This window comes from Dipodomys ordii, unplaced genomic scaffold (assembly GCF_000151885.1).
Source record: "Dipodomys ordii isolate 6190 unplaced genomic scaffold, Dord_2.0 Scaffold98, whole genome shotgun sequence".
In the NCBI taxonomy this organism is placed as follows: Eukaryota; Metazoa; Chordata; class Mammalia; order Rodentia; family Heteromyidae; genus Dipodomys; species Dipodomys ordii.
In genome coordinates this window covers 4,997,413-5,018,644 of record NW_012267314.1, presented here as the reverse complement: position 1 = coordinate 5,018,644, position 21,232 = coordinate 4,997,413, and the positions used below count along the sequence as shown (strand labels likewise).

At 40.8% G+C, this 21,232-nt stretch overlaps 1 protein-coding gene across 1 annotated transcript in view; it reads left to right on the top strand.

The window, feature by feature from the left end:
* The window catches only part of Pcmt1 (protein-L-isoaspartate (D-aspartate) O-methyltransferase), a 44,493-nt gene that overhangs the window by 12,318 nt on the left and 10,943 nt on the right, over positions 1-21,232 (top strand). Inside the window, exons 2-5 of the mRNA XM_013026935.1 lie at positions 5,524-5,716; positions 7,795-7,826; positions 18,480-18,584; positions 20,193-20,313. Coding sequence (XP_012882389.1) covers positions 5,524-5,716; positions 7,795-7,826; positions 18,480-18,584; positions 20,193-20,313 — 451 coding nt within the window. The remainder of the gene's footprint in view (positions 1-5,523; positions 5,717-7,794; positions 7,827-18,479; positions 18,585-20,192; positions 20,314-21,232) is intronic.

Sequence of the window (21,232 nt, the reverse complement as noted above, 5' to 3'; positions counted from 1 at the left end):
TGAACTCAGGGCCTGGCACTTGCTAGGTAGGTGTTGTACTACTGGAGCTATTTTTCCCCCACTGCAATTAATTAGTTAATCATTTTTTAAGTGCCGTTTTGGGGCTTGAATTCAGGTCCTAGGCCCTGAGTGTTTTTATTTGAGGCTAGTGTTCTACCATTTGAGCCACAGCTCCTCCTCTGGCTCTTTTGGTGCTTATTTTACAGATGAGTCTCACGGTCTCTCCTGCCCAGGCTGGCTTTGAACCTCGATCCTCAGATCTCAGCCTCCTGAGTAGCTAGGATTACAGGCGTGAGCCACCAGTGCCCGGCCTTATGATGGTTTTAAAAACTGATGAACATAATTGGAAGTGTTGGGTTAGGTTGCTTAGCTTAGCCTGAGAAAAAGTTAAGATGGGGCTGGGATATAGCTCAGTGGCAAAGCATTTGCTAGGCAAGTGCTGGGTTCATCCCCAGTATCAAAAAAGATACTGGGGCGATGGTGGCTCATGCCTGTAATCCTAGCTACTCAGTAGGCTGACATCTGAGGATCATGGTTCAAAGCCAGCCCAAGCAGGAAAGTCCATGAGACTCTTTATCTCCAATTAACTCAGAAAACCAGAAGTGGCACTGTGGCTCAAGTGGTAGGGTGCTTGCCTTGAGCTGAATAGCTGAGGGACAGCACCCAGGCCCTAAGTTCAAGCCCCACGACCAGCTGACAAAACAAACAAACCCAAACAAAAAAAGATGGGTTGGATAATTCACCTTCCCCCCACCCCAAAGGCTCTAAGGAGCAACATTTAAGTACCAAGTGAATAGATAGTAAAAAAAAAAAAAAAAAAAAGAGGTAGGGTGCCAGTGGCTCACACCTGTAATCCTAGCAACCCAGGAGGCTGAGATCTGAGGATTGGGGTTCAAAGCCAGCCCTGCCAGGAAAGTCTGTGAGACTCTTTTTTTTCTTTTTTTCAAATTTTTTATTGTGACTAAGTGCTTACATAATTTCCCAAATTTCACAGTATTGTGGGATAGTGATGCTTAGTTAAAGTCGCAAACACATTGTAACCTTCATGGGCAAATTGTCTATCATGGTCTATAACATTTATGAGTTCTATGAGCTTTGGGATAGTTATTTCTTCCACATTGGGTGATATGTACATTTCTTTCATTTTGCATAGCATCAGCTGTTCCCTCTTTCCCACTTGTTCCCTCCCTCCCATCGCTGCTATTGAGTTGCTTAGTTCATTTTGGTCAATGTCCAGTGCAGCTGATGGTTCCGCTGGTGTATGTTTTCCCCTGATTCCCTCTAGTTCTGTGTCATCCTCCTGGTTTCCCTCAGGTGTACACATATATACCATACATGTGATCGGCAGCATGTGGTTATTTAGTAGTGATTTGACCCAGATGAGTGGAAGTCCTTTGTTTCTTAAGTCTTGTTAATTTTGTCATATCACCTAACATTTTGGATTTAACATCCACTTATCAGGGAGACCATGTGCTGTTTTGTCTCTTTGTACTTGGCTTACCTCGCTCAACATGATTTCTTCTAGCTCCATCCATTTCCCTGCAAATGCCATTATTTTGTCCTTTCTAATGGCTGCATAATATTCCATTGTGTATAGATGCCACAATTTTTGGATCCATTCATCTGTGGTGGGGCATCTGGGTTGTTTCCATATCCTGGCTATTGTGAACAGTGCTGCAATAAACATGGAGGTGCATGTGTCCTTGTATACTGGTTCCTGTTGTTCAGGATAGATGCCTAGAAGTGGTATGACTGGGTCCTAAGGAAGGTCAATATTTAGTTTTCTGAGGACCCTCCAGACTGCTTTCCAAAGTGGTTGTATAAGTGTACATTCCCACCAGCAGTGTAATAGGGTTCCTCTTTCTCCGCATCCCTTCCAGCATTTGTGTGAGACTCTTTTTTAACAACAACAACAAAAAAGAGATTCATTTTATTTTAACACAGGGACGTTTTCGCTAATCTCCAGGGTCTGAATATGGAAAGGACTGTTTTTGGAGCTAAAATGAACCATATTAGTGCAACTCTTTCAGTAGAGTGCATAGTACCAATTTATGAAGAAGTTATGACTTGATGGGTTCTAAGGCCTCTTGTGGCCTTGAGAGCATATGAGTCAGCCCTGTGGAATTTGAATTGGTGTCAGGGCAAATGAACCACTCAAAAAATTATTTTGGGAAACAAATTAATAGAGTTCAGTAAGCCATTTGAAAATGTTAGTATTAGTAGTAAAATGGTTAGGAGTGAGTTTAAGTGTCAGTTTAAGTGTCTCTCAGTTTGTGTCTCTAGCCTTTATTCTGTGATCTTGAACTACTAAATCCACTGGTGTGTAACTTCAGCTTTGTAATCTGTAAAGTAAAATAAATAATAGTGCCTGCTTTTTAGGCTGGGTAGAGACAACTTAAGACTATTTTTAGTTTATATCCTAACAGATTGTTTGTGTAGAGTGCTTAGGACTACATACTAAGTAAATGTTATCTGTATTATTGTTTCTCTGCTTTTAAACTTCAAAAAATATTTCCACTGTTTAGGTTTAATAACTGCTTAAATAATCAAAGTTTCCATGTGTAGAAATAATTTTCTATTTGGGTTAATGTATCCAAAATTATATTTTAAAATGGAAAGAGCATGTAAGTTTATCTTTGCTAGTCTATGACTATTTTAAATCCTTTTGTTGTTGTTGTTGAGAGGTTTATTTTTACCTTTTATAGTGTTCCAAATTCACCTTATTCTTGACTTTTACAATGTGGTCTATCAGTATTAAATACTACCCTTTGATTCCTCCTATTACCTCTACAAAAGCTAGCAATCTCCTTCTACATTCTGCCCTTTTTCTTTTTCCTGTTGTTTCTAGTTGCATTTTTCTACTCATATTAAATATTTGCTCTGTAACTGGATCTTTATTTTCTGTGTCCTGCTCATCTCTTGTTTACATAAAGCCTGCCCTCTAGATGCGACCTCAAGAAGGACTTATGTATGCAGTGTTCTCTGAGTTCTTGCACATTCAAACATTATTTTCCCCTGTATCTTTGATATTTGAAAGAGAGCTTGGCTGGGAATAAGATCTTTGGCTTATACTTAAAAAAATAAGCTTTAGGAGTTAAGTGTAATGGCTCAAGCCTATAATCCTAGCTTTTTTTTTTTTGGGTCCCGGTCGTGGAGCCTGAACTCTGGGCCTGGGCACTGTCCCTCAGCTCTTCAGCAAGGCTAGCACTCTACCACTTGAGCCACAGCACCACTTCCAGCTTTTTTCTTTTTGCTTATGTGGTGCTGGGACTTGAACCCAGGGCCTCATGCATGCAAGGCAAGCGCTCTACCACTGAGCCACCTTCCCAGCCCCTATAAATCCTAGCTTTTGGGCAGACAGAAGTTGGGGAATCTTCAATGAAGACTAGCCCAGGCATAAAAGTTTTGAGAAGCCAGACGCTAGTGGCTCATGCCTGTAATCTTAGCTGCTCAGGAGGCTGAGATCTGAGGGTCACAGTTTGAAGCCAGCCCAGGCAGAAAAGTCCATGAGACTCTTATCTCCAATAAACTACAGAAAAACTTGGAAGTGGTGCTATGGCTCAAGTGGTAGAGCACTAACCTTGAACACAAAGAGGCTCAGGGCAGCACTTAGGCCCAGAGTTCAAGCCCCACAACTGGCAGCAAAAAAAAAAAAGTTTGAGACTCCACCTCAATGGTTGGGTGTAGTGGTATGGTCCTGTTGTCTCATCTCTGGGTAAACACAATGGCTGGGCATAGTGGGGCATAGAGAAGCACAAGTAGGAATATCATAATCCAGGCTGGCACAGATATAAAGCAAGACCTTACTTCAAAAATAATCAATAGGCTGGGTGCCAGTGGCTAATGCCTGTAATCTTAGCTATTCTGGAGGCTGAGATCTGAGGATCATGGTTAGAAGCCAGCCGAAGCAGAAAAGTCCATTTAACCACCAGGGAATGGGAAGTGGTGGTGTGGCTGAGGTGGTAGAGCACTAACCTTGAGCAAAAAAAAAAAGCCCAAGGACAGCACCCAGGCCCTGAGTTCAAACCCCATGACGGACAAACAAGAACAACTAAGAATGGAGGGGCTGGAAGCATGGATCCAGTGGTAGTCTGCCTACCTTGCATGATTGAAGCCCTGAGTATAGTTGTCAAAAAGAAACCAAAACAGCTTTACTATTCTAATTTACATAAATTTAACTAATTTGGAAAATGCAGTTTAAGAAGTTTGACAAGCATACATAGTGTGTAACTACCACTCTAAGCAGCAAAAAGCTCACAGGTTAGATCTGGCCTGCTGCCGGATTTCATCACTAAGACATAGAAACCCTTTGCTTTATATTATTTGTAGCTATTCTTGTAGTACAGTAGCAGGGTTGAGTAGTTGCAGCTGCAGCTATGTGGCCCACAAAGCCTAAAATGTTTACTTTTTGCCCTTTACCAAAGCTAGGTTACTCTCTGCTGTAGAAAGCTAATCTCTTCTTTCTACTGCCATCCCGATTGCCAGCCCTTTCCCACTATTATTTTGGCTTTTCTAGAATTCTTTTATGTTATATCACACAGTACATGTTCTCCTTATCTGGTTTCCTTCCTTCTGCTGGTCCTGGGGTTTGAACTCAGGGCCTCACACTTTCACTTGACTTTTTGGCACACTGCTGGTGTCCGATCACTTAAGCCATGCCTCTAGTCAGGCATTCTTTCTAATTGGAGGTGGAGTCTTGTGGACTTTGCTGCCCAAGCTATTAGGTTACATTTATTTAAAGAACTAACTGTAAGTTGAGTGCTAGTGGGTCAAGGAAGTTAAGACCTGGAGGATTGCAGTTTGGAGCCAGCCTGGGCAAAAAAGTCTGTTAGACCTCATCTCCAATTGGCCAGCAAAATACTGGACTGGAGGCATGGCTCAAGTAGTGGAGTGCCAGCCCTGAGCAAGAAAGCTGAAAGCACAAGGCCTGGAGTTCAAGCAAAAAAACAAAACAAACCAACAATTGTAGGGAAGCCAAATGGTATCATTATTGGCCTTATTTTCCTTCTTTGAAAGTGCACTTCTCTTGGACTCTTTAAGAGTCTGACAGGTCTTTATCCTGCCAGTGTGGCTTTGAAGGCTTCAATTTTTTTGTACATCTCTTAATTGTTGTCTTTATTTTTTCTTCCCTATGTATTCTTCCCTGGCTACTGTAAATTTACATTATTTCAATTGACATTTATATAAAAATCTGTATTTCTAACCTAGATCTCTTTCCTGAGCTCTTACCTAGGTGTCTGATTGCTGAGTACCTTCACTTGTATGATCTATAGTACCTAATTAAACCAATAACTTATCCTTTACCTCCTTAACTGTTTCCCTTGTCCAGAATTTCTCAAATCCTCAAGTAACCTCTGCATTGCAATTGTTACTCCCACTGCCATTCCCAAATCCCATTACCCAGGTATATATTGTCTACTAAATGTCACATATCCTTTTACATTTCTCCATCCTGTCATCATTAAAGACTAAGTTACTACTAACCAGACCATTGCAGTGACTTTCAATCATGTTTTCTTTTAGTCTAGTCTCTACAATGCAACCATAGTAATAATTATAAAATACACTGGATGTCATTCTTTGGTTGAAATACTTGCTTCATTCATTTCAGAAAATGGAATCATCAAGACAGAGAAAGTATTTGAAGTGATGCTGGCCACTGACCGCTCCCACTATGCAAAATGTAACCCTTATATGGATTCTCCACAATCAATAGGTAAGCTTTATAGTCTGGAAGATGTCACACTTTTCTTTATTTACCTTATATATTTTTTTATTAGAAAAAAAAAAGGCCAGGTGCTGGTGGCTAACACTTGTAATCCTGGCTACTTAGTAAAAGGCTGCTATCTGAAGATCACAGTTTGAAGCCAGCCCAGGGAGGAAAGTCTATAGGATTCTCATCTCCAATTAACTAGCAAAAAGCCAGAAGTGCTGCTCTAGCTCAATTGGTAGAATGCCAGCCTTGAGCAAAAAAGCTAAGGGATAGCACCTAGTCCCTGAGTTCATGTCCTAGTACCAACCTGCACATACCTGTGTCTGCACACATACACATACATGCACATGTGGAAATAAAACATAAAAGGAAAATACTGAGACACACATTATTATCCTACAAATTTGAATTTTATGTCTCAGTAAATTTCACAATCCCAAATATATCCATATTAATACAATGATGTATCTTTTTTTGTGTTTTCAAATAATGCATATGAATATGCATTATTATAAAGAATTGTTAGGCTATTTTAATTAAATGAAAACAAGTTTTTGTTGAGTGTCCTTTTCACATTAGCATTGATTTTTAAAATCATTACTTAAAGGAAGTCAGCATAACTGATAGGACTTTTCTGCTTTACTTGTCCTGATTTTCTGGCTTTTATTTGTTTTTAGAAAGTTCCGTATTTAACTCCTCCTCCTGAAGCAGGTTTTGCTGAACGGCTGAGCCTTGGCAGTGGGCGCCTTTGAGGCTTAGAAGTGCCTCAGGATTCTGTCGGCCAGCTGCCATGCTGTCTTCTTTTGAAGCACCGTGACAGTCAGCAAGAAGATCCTGGGGAGCTTCTGAACCCCGAAGGCACCTGCTACCACCGCTCAGTGAAAACTGCTTCAGAGGCAGAAGCAGGTAAATAAGTTTTGAGAGAGTAACCCTGGAAGAAAAGAAACTAAAAGCTAAAGGCCATTATAATATATCATGAGTTAACATTAGATAATGCGAAAAAGTTTTTCATCTCTTCAGCTAGTTTGGCTATCTAGTTTTTTTTAAGTTGTCAGAAATATTAAAAAAAAACTTTATACAAAAATCTTGCCTACATATTATACATGAAATTTATTTAATTTTGTAAACTGAAGAAAAAAATAAGTAAAAAATCAAATTTTTATTATTGAAATCCTTCCCAAATATACATGGTACAAAACCTATATAAATAGCTTCTTGGGAGGCTGAGACTGATCATTGTGAATTCAAGGCTAGCCTGGGCAGCTTAGTGAAAACCTGCCTGGAAAAATTTAAAAAGAAAATTAAAAATCTTCTTAGGTAGCAGTACAAGAGGGGGCATTTTCAGAAATAGGGAACAGGGGTTGGAGGGCATCAGTACAAGTGGAGGAGGACTAAGAAAGTGAGTGAGGATGAACATGATCCTCATGGCTTGTTTGCACATATAAAAATAGGACAATTAAACCAGTCAAAATTGTTTTTTTATTTTTGTAGAAAAGAAGAATGTGCTGGGCCCAATGGCCCACACCTGTAATTCTAGCTACTTGGGAGGATGAGATTAGAAGATTGTGGTTCTAAGCCAGCCTTGGCAGGAAAGTCTCTGAGACTCTTATTTCCAGTAACACTACTCAAAAAAAGCCTGTGAAATGACACTGTGGCTCAAGTGGTATAGCGCTAGTCTTGAGCACAAAGAGGCTCAGGGAAAGCACCCAGACTGGGAGTTCAAGCCCCAGGACCGGCCAAAAAAAAGAGGAAACTATGATGGAGGAGAGTGACAAGAAGAGCAAAGTTGATTAGAATACCTTTATAACATGTATGGAAATGTCACAGTAGGACCCCCTCCCCTTTACAACTAATGTTAGCTAATTAAAAAAAGAAGGAACTGCTTTATTAGATATGCATGTTCATCTTTGGCACAGTCATATTTTCTGATTTTTACTGTGTCAGTTCTCTAACGTTTACTTTTTTGAGATCATAAAAACTATTTTGTGAGAAACAATGTGTGGAAGTTAGAAAAGGGGCACATAAATATTTGTTATGCTTTTGCAGCTGAGTGTGTCAGTAGTTCTTTCCTTGTTTTGCAGGTTTCCAAGCAACAATCAGCGCTCCACACATGGTAAGTTCACTTTGCTCACTTGATTACAAAATGATCAACTTTTTCTCTATGATTATTTTCTTGGGAGAAAAAGTCTTAAAAAAAAATTTTTTTTTTTTTGGGGTCTGGTCGTGGGGCCTGAACTTTGGGCCTGGGTGCTATCCCTCAGCTCTTCAGCTCAAGGCTAGCACTCTACCACTTAAGCCACAGCACCACTTCCGGATTTTTTCTTTTTGCTTATGTGTTGCTGAGGAATCGAACCCAGGGCCTCCTGCATGCAAGGCAAGCACTCTACCACTGAGCCACCTTCCCAGCCCCAAAGTCTTAAAAATTTTAATATTAGTTCTTTTATCTGTAAATTATGTAAAGTGATAATGTACATGTTATTTTATTCATGGTATTTGGGAGAGAGATTGATAGAAACTGTCATTAAAGCTTGTGATGTCTGCCAGCATCAGTGACATTTAAAAATTAAGCATGACAGGTTGTTTAGTGATGAGCTAATTAAAGGAGAGGAAATTTTAAATAGTACAATGACCATAATATAGAAGTGTCAAGTTGAGTATTTCACTTTTTTTTTTTTTTTTGGTGCCAATCCTGGGGCTTGAATTCAAAGCCTAGGTGCTATTCCTGAATTTTTGTGCCTAAGGCTAGGGTTCAAGCACTTTGAACCAAGCTCTATTTCAGGCTTTTTGGTAGTCAATTTTATTTTATTTTATTGTTTTTGGGTCCAGTCATGGGGCCTGAACTCTGGGCCTGGGCACTGTCCCTCAGCTCTTCAGCTCAAGGCTAGCGCTCTACCACTTGAGCCACAGCGCCACTTCTGGCTTTTTTCTTTTTGCTTATGTGGTGCTGAGGAATGGAACCCAGGGCCTCATGCATGCAAGGCAAGCGCTCTACCATTGAGCCACCTTCCCAGCCCTGGTAGTCAATTTTATATAAGTGTCTCATGGACTTTCGGGCTGGAGCTGGTTTTAAACTTTAGTCTTCAGCTCTCAGTAGCTACGATGAAAGGCATGAGCCACCAGTTCCCAGCTTGTATTTCATATTTTATTCGAAAAAATCCTGAGGGAATGGTTAGTATGAAGCTGGACAACTTTGACAAGGACCTGTTCTAAGTAATCTCTCACTTTTAGTCTATTGGGGGAATTTTTATCATTCATTTGAATGAGTATTCTGTTGGATTTTGATGGAATGGATAATAGCTGATTGTCTTCATGTGTTTGCATTTGAGAAGCTCTTGTTTGAATGTGTGTGTGTGCGTGCATGCGCATCCACACATGTATGTGTGCATGCGTGCCATTCCTGGGGTTTGAACTCAGGGCCTGTGCATTGTTCCTAAGCTTTTTTGCTCAAGGCTGGCACTCTACCACTAGAACCACATCTCCATCTCTTGGCTTTTTGGTGGTTACTTGGAGATAAGAGTTTCAAAGTCTTTTCTGCCTAGGTTGGCTTTAAACCATGGCCTTCAGATCTTAGCCTCCTGATTAGCTAGGAGTACAGGGGTGAGCCTAGTTCTTATTTAAACTTTATCCTAAGCCAGCCTGATCAGGAAAGTCCCTGCGACTCCTATCTCCTGTTAACCACCAAAAATGCTGGAAGTGGAGCTGTGGCTCAAAGTGGTAGAGGGTTAACCTTAAGCAAAATAAAAGCTCAAGGACAGCACCCAGGCCCTGAGTTCAAGCCCCAGGACCAGCACCAAGAAACCCCTTTATTCTAAAAATACTTTTCTATATAGTTAGCAAAACTTTATCCTGTATATGTTTTTAGTAAACTGATAATATTAAACAAAAAATCAGGAGACTTATAAAAGTTGAAAACAAATGGCTTCTGGTTTTCTGGAGGTTAGTTGGAGATAAAAGTCTCACAGACTTTCCTGCCTGTGCTGGCTTTGAACCACGATCTTCATATCTCAGCCTCCTGAGTAGCTAGGATTATAGGCTTGAGCCACCAGTGCCCAGCTTCAAATTCCTTTTTTTCCCCCCTCCGTCCTGGAGCTTGAATTCAGGGCCTGGACACTGTTTGTGAGTCTCTTTGTACCCTAGGCTAGCACTCTACCACTTGAGCCACAATGTCATTTCTAACTTTTTCTAAGTGGTTTATTGGAGATAAGAATCTCACAGACTGGACCAGGAAGTTGGCTCAGTGGTAGAGTGCTTGCCTTGCATGCCTGAGGCCCTGGGTTCGATTCCTCAGCACCACATAAGCAAAAAGAAAAAAGTCGGAAGTGGCGCTGTGGCTCAAGTGGTAGAGCACTAGCCTTGAGCAGAAGAGCTGAGGGACAGCACTCAGGCCCAGAGTTCAGCCCCCACGACCGGACTCCCCCCCAAAAAAAAAAAAAGAATCTCACAGACTTTTCTGCCCAGGCTGGCTTCAATCCACATTCCTCAGATCTCAGCCTCCTGAGTAGCTAGAATTACAGGCATGATCCACCAGTGCCCAGCTCAGATTTCTTTTTCTTTTTCTTTTTTTTTTGTCGGTTGTGGGGCTTGAACTCTGGGCTCCCTGCGCTCTTCAGCTCAACATGAGCACTCTATCGCTTGAGCCACAGTGCCACTTCTGGTTTTCGAGTGGTTTATTGGAGATAAGAGTATCAGGGACTTTCCTGCAGGGGCTGGCTTTGAATCACGATCCTCAGATCTCAGCCTCCTGAGTAGCTAGGATTGTAGACGTGAGCCACCGACGCCTGGCTTAGATTTCTTTTTCTGATGGAAGAAAAAGTTGAATGTTTTTGGAAGGCAGTTGGCACTATCAAAATGTAAAATAAATATATTGTCGTCTTTCCAGTTTTAAGATATTTTCCCTTGGTATAGTTGTGAAATTACAAAATAAAAGCAATTCATAAAAAAACAATGATTATAATAGCAATAAAACAGCAGTAACAGCTGAGTGCTGGCAAATCATACCTGTAATCCTAGCTATAAAGGAGACTGAGACTTGAAGATCCTGGTTCATTCAAAGCCAACCTGGGCGGAAAAGTCCATAGGACTTTTTTTTTTTTTGTCGGTGGTGGGGCTTGAACTCTGGGTCTGGTTGCTGTCCCTGAGCTCTTCAGCTCAAGGCAAGTGCTCTACCACTTGAGCCACAGCACCACTTCTAGTTTTCTGGTGGTTAATTGGATATAAGAGTTTCATGGACTTTCCTGCTCAGACTGGCTTTGAACTGTGATCCTCAGATCTCAGCCTCTTGAGTAGCTAGGATTACAGGTGTGAGCCACCAGCACCCGGATCATGAGACTCTTATCTCCAATAAAGTACTCAGAAAAAGCTAGAAGTGGCACTGTGGCTCAAATGGTAGAGTGCTAACCTTGTGTAAAAGAAGCTTAGGGACAGTGCCCAGGCCCTGAGTTCAAGCCCCAGGAAAAAAAAGTAACCAAACCAGAAACTACTTATAGCTTATAAATAGTAGATGATTATAAGTTATAGTACATCCATAGAGTCAAATGCTGTGGAATTGCTAAGTAAGGGAGCTCTGTAAGAGCAAATATGACAAGGGCTTCAAGGAATATGAAGTAGAAGCCAGGAATGCTGGCATATTTTTGTAATTTCAGAAGCATGAGAATACATAAGTTTGAGGCTGGGCTACATCACAAGTTCAAGACAAGCCTAGGCTACATAGCAAGACTGTGCAAACCAACAAACACAAAGAACCAAGCAGAAAAATAGAGTTCAGTAAAGTATTTAGAGCATTTTGTATTATGCAAAAATGTACACACATATAAACACATGTTTTTCTAAGATAGCATTTTTTTGTATGTGTGTGTTTCCATACTAGGCTTAAAGTCAGGGTGTGGGTACTATCCCATCCTACTATGTGAGCCACAGCTCCCACTTCTGGCTTTTTGGTGGTAAGTCTCATGGACTTTCCTGCCCGGACTGACTTCAAACCATGATCCTCATATGTGTCAGCTACGATTGCAGATGTGAGCCACCAGCTCTCAGATAGCATTTTTATCTGTCGTCCTATGTCATGGAAATTAGATGCTTGGAGCATAAAAGTAGAAATGAGATCAACTCATCACTCTATGCCCTAGATCTGTTATCTATTTCTTTATTTTCATTTTTTAACTATGGAAAAGGAATGGCTTCTTTACACATTATGTATTCAAAGAAATTAATGGTTTTAAAAAGGTTATTTTCTTAAGACTTTACAAGTAGATTGAAGTGCTACTTCAAATGAAAGGTGTATAGGAGCTAGATGTAGTGGCACACATCTTTAATCCCAATGTTGGGGAAGTTGAGGTAGGAGGATTGCATATTCAAGGTTAGCTAGGACAGCCTGAGCTATATATAGCAAGACCCTGTCTGAAAAACAACAGCAACAAAACAGACAGCAAAACGAGGAAGATGCATGTGAAGCCTTCACCTAATCCTAAAGTTATTTTGGAGAACTGATTCCCAGTAAAAGGAAATAGTGAGGAAATAGTGTGTTATTTTCCCTCTCCCTGAAGTTTAGTCCTAGGCATCCAGTCACTGCCAAACAAAACAAATTTTTCCATGTCAGAGGATACAGTTTTCAAATTTAAAAGCAAAACTGCTTTATTAAGATGAAATTCACATTGTAGAGCATTCATCTTTTGTTTGTTTGTTTGTTTTTTGGCCAGTCACAGGGCCTGAACTCTGGGCCTGGGCGCTGTCCCTCAGCTCTTCAGCTCAAGGCTAGGGCTTTACCACTTGAGCCACAGCACCACTTCCAGCTTTTTCTGCTTATGTGGTGCTGAGGAATCAAACCCAGGGCCTCATGCATGCAAGGCAAGCACTCTACCACTGAGCCACCTTCCCAGCCCAACATTCATCTTTTGTGTGGGGGTGGTGGCAGTTTAGTTTGTTGGTGTGTGCTGGCACTAGGTCTTGAGCTCAGGGCCTCGTGCCCTCACTTGGCCTTTTTGCTTAAGGCTGCCACTCTCTGACCTTTGAGCCATAGCTCTGCTTCTGGATTTTTGATCGTGAGTTGGAGATAAGAATCTCAGACTTTTCTGTCTGAGCTAGCTTTGAACTACTCTCCTTCTACGTAAGCTTTCTATGTAGCTGAGATGAGATGAGAGGCATAAGCAACCAAACCCAGATTTTTTTGTTTTTTGTTGGTGGTGGAGCCTGGGCACTGTCCCTGAGCTTTTTGTGCTCAAGACTAGCACTTTGAAAGAACAAGGGAAGGGGTGACATTGTCCAAAAAGAAATGTTTCCTTGCCTGACTTACATAACTGTAACCCTTCTGTATATCAACTTTATAATAGCAATATTTAAAAAAAAAAAAGATTAGCACTGTACCACTTGGAGCCACAACTCCACTTCTGGTATAGATAAGAGTCTCACTCGGGCTGGGAAGGTGGCCCAGTGGTAGAGTGCTTGCCTTGCATGCAAGAGGCCCGGGGTTCGATTCCTCAGCACCACATAAGTAAAAAGAAAAAAGCTGGTAGTGGTGCTGTGGCTCAAGTGGTAGAGTGCTAGCCTTGAGTTTGGGCTCCACGACCTGACCCCCCCCCCAAAAAAAAAAATGAGTTTCACTGACTTTCCTGCCTGGGCTGGCTTTGAACTGCAATCCTCAGATCTCAGCCTCCTAAGTAGCTAGGATTACAGGAATGAGCCACCAGCACTAGGCAACCCAGATTTTTTTTTTTTTTTCTGTCGGTCATGGGGCTTGAACTCTGGGCATAGGCGCTGTCCCTGCACTTTTCAGCTCAAGGCGAGCGCTCTACCGCTTGAGCCACAGCGCCACTTCCGGTTTTTAGTGGTTTATTGGCAATAAGAGTCTCGTGGACTTTCCTGCCCTGGCTGGCTTTGAACTGTGATCCTCAGATCTCAGCTTCCTGAGTAGCTAGGATTACAGGTGTAAGCCGGTGCCTAGCAGGCACTCCATATTTTTGTTGTTGAGATATAATCTAACTTTTTTGCCTGGGCTGACCTTAAACCCTAATGTTCTAGATCTCCACCTATTGAGGAGCTGGGATTACAGGTGTAAGCTATTACATCAAGCCATAAAAAACAGAAGAACGTCAATTAATATATGTATGGGGAATAATATAAATTCTAAAATTTTATTCTAAACTTTTTTTTTTTGGTTGGTGGTGGTGGTGGTGGGGCTTGAACTCAGTGCCTTTTGCTCAAGGCTAGTGCTCTACCACTTTGAGCCTCAGTTCTACTTCCAGTTTTTGAGTGGTTAATTGTAAGTCTCACAAGGACTTTTTTCTCTGGGCTGGCTTTGAACCATGATCCTCAGATCTCAGCTAGTATTACAGGTATGAGCTGCTGGCACCCGGCTAAAATTATATCAATCTTCTTAATATAGGCAAAGATAATCAGTAAATTTAAAACCATTAAGGGGAAGAATGTTGGAGAACAGAAATATTCACAAGATTTCAAGTTTGTCTCTCTTTTATTCATAAAAAATAATGCCTTGAAAATAATGTGATCTATTGGTCACCTGCTTTTCCTGAGTGGCCACAGCGAACAGCCTAGTGTCTAGTAGTAGATGACTCAGCACGCACCTCTTGATGGGCTAAAAGGGGAGGTGCCCAGCAAGAGCTGTGTAGTGCTCTTTTAAAAGTCTTTATCTTAATCTAACCCTGAGGAAATACACATATGTAGAATGTGGAGCACTGTCTGTAGCAACAACTGGACAGGACTCTTAATATAGTGAGTGTGCTGAAGAACAGAACGAAGGTGGAAGAGGAGAGTTGAAGGAAGACATTCTCATTTGGCAAATGCATGGACGCTTAAAGGATTGAGAAAAACATCTGCAAAGAATATTTTGAGGACAGCTGAGGAACCCAAGTGTGGTATATAGGGTGACAGTCTTTGCTAGGGTGGTAGGGATGATATGGATCTGAGGTAAGTGTTGTGAAGGAAGATGTCCTTATTATTTTTTTTTTTGGCAGATCTTGTTTTTTGGCAGGTGTGTGCTGAAGTGTGTAGGAGTGAAGTATGATAGCCACAGTCTATTTTCAGAAGGTTTGGTAAAACATCGTGGCACAGTATAAAGAGATGGGGGATGTATGTGAGGAAAAAAGCATGTTCGTGGTATTTCCAAATATTCTGTGGGTTTGAATTTTTCATAACTTAAAAAAATAAATCTAGCTGGGTGCTGGTGGCTCATACCAGTAAGCTAGCTACTTAAGAGGCTGAGACCTTAGGATCACAGTTTGAAGCTGGTCCGGGTAGGAAAGCCTGTCTCCAATTAATCACACAGATACATACTGACACACAGACAGACAGGCGCACACACACAGCCAGAAGTACAATAATGGCTCAAATGGTAGAGTGCTAGCTTTTAGCCAAAAAAAAAAAAGCTCAATGAGAGTCCTAGGCCCTGAGTTCAGGCCCCAGGATGGGCACAAAAAGAAAATAAAATCCTTACAATATGTTGTTTTAAACTTAGAAGTGAGCATAGTGTATACAGAAAAGGATTAGCTAAAGTAATAAAAATATGGAATAAGCTAGTCAAAGGCCTTGACTTTTTTTTTTTTTTTTTTTGGTCAGTTGTGGGTCTTGAACTCTGGCCTTGGGCGCTGTCCCTGAGCTCTTCAGCTCAAGGCGAGCACTCTGCCGCTTGAGCCACAGCGCCACTTCCGGTTTTCTAGTGGTTTATTGGAGATAAGAGTCTCACGGAGTTCACTGCCCGGACTGGCTTTGAACCCAGATCCTCAGATCTCAGCCTCCTGAGTAGCTAGGATTACAGGCGTGAGCCACCGGTGCCCGGCTAGGCCTTGACATTTTAAAGCTGAATGGAACTTAACATACCCATCTTTAAAAAAGAAAATCCTGTACAGGAAAGTAAAACAAGCTCATTGGGTGAGTGTATACCAGCAGGAGAGGAGGGGAAGGCTAACCAAAGACTGAATGAAGATGAATTGGTTGAACTTGTTCTTTTGCATGTGTGGAAATAAAACAGTGCAACCTGCTGAAATTGTTTGGAGTCAGTGAATGCGATGGGGAAGACAGAGTAGACAAGGTTGGTCAGGATATGTTGTGCATGTGTGGAAATGTCCCAATAAAACCTCCCTTGTGCAAGTGATATATATTATTTTTTTAATTTGATTAAACCTTTGAAACTCAGTACAGTCCATACCTTGGACAAGTCCCTTCTGTCTTCCTTTCCAGATTAAGGAGAGCTAGATATTATGTGAGTTAGTTTCCTTGAGTACTTTCATTTTTTTATAGTCTAATGCTTATTATTTTATTATTAGAAATTTCTAGACCTTCAGAAGATTCTGAAAGTCTAATATTCCAGCCTAAATAATATACATATCAAAGACTACTCACACAAGTCTACCGTGTTATTATACTATAATCACATTAGTATTCCTTAATATTGTACCAAATACATGTTCAGTTTTGCAGATGTTTGAAAAAGGTTTTTAGAACTAATTGCTTAAGTCAGTATCCAAATAAAGTCCAGACATTGCATCTTTTTTATCTTGTATTAGTGATTAAAATCCGGTGTGTGTGCGCATGTGCGTGCCTGTATGCACATGTGTGTGCTAGTCCTAGGGCTTGAACTCAGGCCCTTGGTGTTGTCTCTGAGCTTTTTTGCTCAAGGCTAGTGCTCTATCTCTTGAGTCATAGCTCTACTTCCAGCTTTTTTTGGTAGTTAATTGGAGATAAGAGTCTCACAGACTTTTCCTGCCAGGGCTGGCTTTGAACCACAATGCTCAGATCTCAGCCTCCTGAGTAGTAGGTAGAATAGGTGTGAGCCATTGGTGCACAGCTAAAAATCACTTAATTTTAATAGTTTTTCTTTGAGACAGCATTTTTTTTTCTTTTTGTCGGTTGTGGGACTTGAACTTTGGGCTTGGGAGTTGTCCCTGAGCTCTTCAGCTCAAGGTGATGATAGCTCTACTGCCTGAGCCACAGTGCCACTTCCAGTTTTCTGGTGGTTAATTGGAGATAAGAATCTCAAGGACTTACCTGCTCGGGCTGGCTTTGAACTGTGATCTTCAGATCTTAGCCTCCTGAGTAGCTAGGATTATAGGTGAGAGCCACCGGTGCCCGGCTGAGACAGCATCTTGTTATGTAGTTTACGTTGGCCTCAAACTCATGATCATCATCCCAGCCTTGGAGTATTGAGATGACAGGTGTATGTCACTACATTCAGCTTTTAGACCCCTTCTCTTAAGCATTACTTATTGACAAAGATAGTTCTCTGTCCTATAGAATTTCCCATTCTGAATTTAATTTTCTATCCCTGGTAGTGTTTGACTAGTTCATTATTATTATTATTTTTTTTAAAGAACACTTTTTTTTTTTTTTGCTGGTCATGAGCTGGTCTGGGCCTAGATGCTGTTCCTCAGCTCTCCAGCTCAAGGCTAGCACTCTACCAACTTGAGTCACAGTGCGACTTCCAGCTTTTTCTGCTTATGTGGTGCTGAGGAATCGAACCCAGGGCTTCATACATGTAAGGCAAGTGCTGTACCACTGAGCCACCTTCCCAGCCCCCAAAAGAACACTTCTTAAGCTGGGTGCTGGTGGCTCACGCCTGTAATCCTAGCTACTCAGGTTGCTTAAAACTGAGGATCACGGTTCAAAGCTAGCTTGGGCAGGAAAGTCCGTGAGACTCATCCCCAATTAACCGCCAGAAAACCAGAAGTGGTGCTGTGGCTCAAGTGGTAGAATGCTTGCTTTGAGCTGGAGAGCTGAGGGACAGCGCCCAGGCCCAGAGTTCAAGCCCCATACCAATCAAAAAAAAAAAAAAGGAGGATAATGCTGATCCATAGCATAACCAATATGATTTTTATTTATAATTTATGTACACTGTAAACATAAAATATGTGTCTTTTGATTCCTTCCATTTTACTTTTAGCAATTTAATACCAATATAAGGTATTTTTTTACATAGATTGCTATATTATCTTACATAGATTGTTATATTATCTTAAGATAGTTATAGATTACAAATAACTTAAATCTTCACTAGTGAAATTTGTTATTAAATTCCTCCATTCCAGAGTATGACCCCCCCCCCCAAGCCATGAAAAATGAACAAGCTGGAGCTGGGCCCACCCACTGGCTCATACCTATAATCCTAACTATTCAGGAGGCTGAGATATGATGATCACTATTCAGAGCCAGCCCAAGAAGCAAAGTCTGTGAGACTCTTAGCTCCAGTTTACCAGCAAACAGCCAGAAGTAGAGCAGTGGCTCAAGTGATAGAGTGCTAACCTTCAGCAAAAAAGCTCAGGGACAGAGCCCAGACCCTGAGTTCAAGCCCTAGGAATGGCACAAAAAATAATAAATGAATATGCTGTTTAAGGATTGATATGAATGATCCTTTAAATTAGGATGTGTTTTTGCTCAGTATACATAAAACAATTTTTTTTTAAGAAATTGGAAACATTGGATGCTTTAGAGGGCAAAACTGGATAGTTGGGGGGGTATAAATAGGAGGTAGCTTTTCACTGGAATCTCTCTGTATGATTTTGTCTTTGAATTTTAATTCACTCTGGGTATCTAAAATTACTGGACCAATTTCTCTAAATGTAAGAATTGTAGTCAAACAGAAAATTTTCTTATTTAATTCGTAAGTGAATAATTTCATTTTTTGTCATCATAGGAGATTAAGTGAATAATTTCATTTTTTGTCTTCATATGAGATACTAGTAGAAAAACTGGAAAGTTGGTATTGTGCATATACTGTGGAGTGTTAGAAAGAATGAATGTTTGGATTGTTTTCTTTTGGCAGCATGCCTACGCACTAGAACTTCTTTTTGATCAGTTGCACGAAGGAGCTAAAGCTCTGGATGTAGGGTCTGGAAGCGGAATCCTCACTGCATGTTTTGCACGTATGGTAAGAGTTTTGTATTCTAATTCTGACAGAAACATATTATTTGTGGGTTTTGTTCTATTAAGGTAACAATTGAGTCAGGTGTTTCCTACCTGTAATCTAGCTACCTAGGAGCTGGGATCTGAGGATCTTGGTTTGAAGCCAACCCAGGCAACAAAGTCTGTGAGTCTCTATTTTCAGTTAACAAGCAAAAATGCCAGATTGGAAGCAGGGTTCAATAGTAGAGTACTAGCCATGAGGGAAGTAGAGTTGAGTACAAAGCCCTGAGTTCAGATTTCAGTAGTAGCATGTGTGTGTACAAACACACACACACACACACAAACTCAAATGCACACACAAGAGATGGTACTTTGAACATGTTATTGTTGCAAGTGGCATAATATTTAACCCCAAATGGCAAAGTTGAAATGAAAATACTTAGGTTACATAATTGAAAAATCTGTGTCCTAGATGTTGTTATTGACAGTAAGTTTCTCTCTGGGTCTTGCTATGCGTCTTTGTTTCCCATCTTAGCTTTATTATCAGTCAGGCTCTACATTGTGCTCTTACAATGGCAGTCAGCTACATTTGTCTGTCAGAAAAGAATGGATTTGATTTATAGACACTCCTATAGGTTTATTATGAATGAAGTCAGAACTTCTTTTACATTGGAAGAATGCCTTGCTTTTTATACTTCCACTTTTGTTGCCTGAGGTTTATATGGTAAAGATTATCCAGAATATGAGTACCCAAAAGAGCATAGTAAAGGTTCTCCTGTGCTCAGATCATCTTGTCAGATTGGTTATGTGAAATCTTGTACCTTTGAGCCAGATTGGAAGATTTCTGGTCTAGTTGAGATTAACGAATCCATCTTGGACTAGAATCCTTGTAACTTGCCATAAATATATAATCTTTAGGCTTACAGACTATGAACTCCAGAGAGAAGTAAAAATTTCATCTTTTTAGTTTTTTCATTGTTGCATCCTGAGCACCTAGCATGTAATGATGTTTCACATACTTCTTTCAAGTGTTTTGAAGAGGTCAAGTCCTTTCCACTGAGTCTCATCTTCTTTTTTCTTTTCTTTTTTTTCCTTTTGTATCAGTCTTGGGACTGGAACTCAGGGCCTGTTGCTCTCTCTCCCTGTGCCTTTTTGCTCAAGGCTAGTGCCCTGCCACTTGAGCTACAGCACCTCTTCTTCTGGCTTTTTGCTGGTTAATTGGAGAAAGAATCTTAGGACCTTTCCCATTTTGGCTGGCTTAGAACCATGATTCTATCTCTCAGCTTCCCAAGAAGCTAGGATTAAGGTGTGAGCCACTGGCACCCAGCTAGCCTTTTGGTTTTGAATTCTCATCGTAGAATATGACATTAAGGGAACTTTTTTGATGGTACTAGTTTTGAACTCAGGGCCTCATACTTGCTAGGCTGGCACTCTGCCCGCTTGAACCACACTGGCCTTTTTCTAGTTATTTTAGGGTCTAGTGAACTTCTCTGCCTGGGTAGACCTTAAACCATAATCCTCCTGATCTCAGCTTTCTGAATAGCTAGGAGTATAGGTGTGAGCCACCAGTGCCTAGCTTAAAAGAAACATCAGTTTAGCTCAGTATACTCTTAAATTATTTTCTCTTTCACAGGTTGGTCATAGTGGAAAAGTCATAGGAATTGATCACATTAAAGAGCTAGTAGATGACTCAATAAATAATGTCCGAAAGGACGATTCAACACTGTTATCTTCAGGGAGAGTGCAGCTAGTTGGTAAGTATCAGAAAACTATTTTTCAGAGAATTTTGTTATTTTTATGGTGATATAAGCTGAATTATACTGAGCTAATAATTGCATTCTTCTACATTCACTTTGAGAGGAATATTTATTTTGCCTATCTAATATGTGTACAGTATTGTATCTCTTAGAGATTTTAATTTGGAATTTTCTTATTAACGAGTGAGGTTCAAGACTTTCCCCCATGTTTGCCCATTTTGTTACTTCTTTTGAGAAGTACTTGTTTAGGTATTGGATTGTTTGTATTTTTCCTTGACATAGGTCTTCTAGAGACCATCCCTTAGTTGGCCATTTACATCATAAATCTTCCCCCATAGACCGGGCGCTGGTGGCTTTCGCCAATAATCCTAGCTACTAAGGAGGCTGAGATCTGAGGATCGTGGTTCAAGGCCAGCCCTGGCAGGAAAGTCCGTGAGACTTTTATCTCCAATAAACCACCAGAAAACTGAAAGTGGTGCTGTGGCTCAAGAGGTAGAGTACTCACCTTGAGCTGAAGAGCTGAGGGCCAGCGCCCAGCCCCAGAGTTCAAGCCCCACAACCACTGCCCTCACCCCTCCTCCAAAAGAAGAAAGAAAAGACAAAAACAAAAGTCTTCCCACATAGTGTGCATTTTTCATCTTACTCCCCCTTGCCCATTTTTCCCCCCTGCTGCTAGCAATCAGATTCAGGGCTTATCCATGCTAGGCAGGTGCTGTATCACTACAATCCATCTTCAGCCATGGTCCCCTTTAATGGATATATATAAATTATATATATATATATATATATATATATATTTTTTTTTTTTTTTTTTTTTTTTGGTTGTTGGGCTTGAATTTGGGGCCTGGGCCCTGTCCCTGTGCTCTTTTTGCTCAAGGCCAGTAAGAAACAGAGCCACTTCTGAAATTCTTCTTTT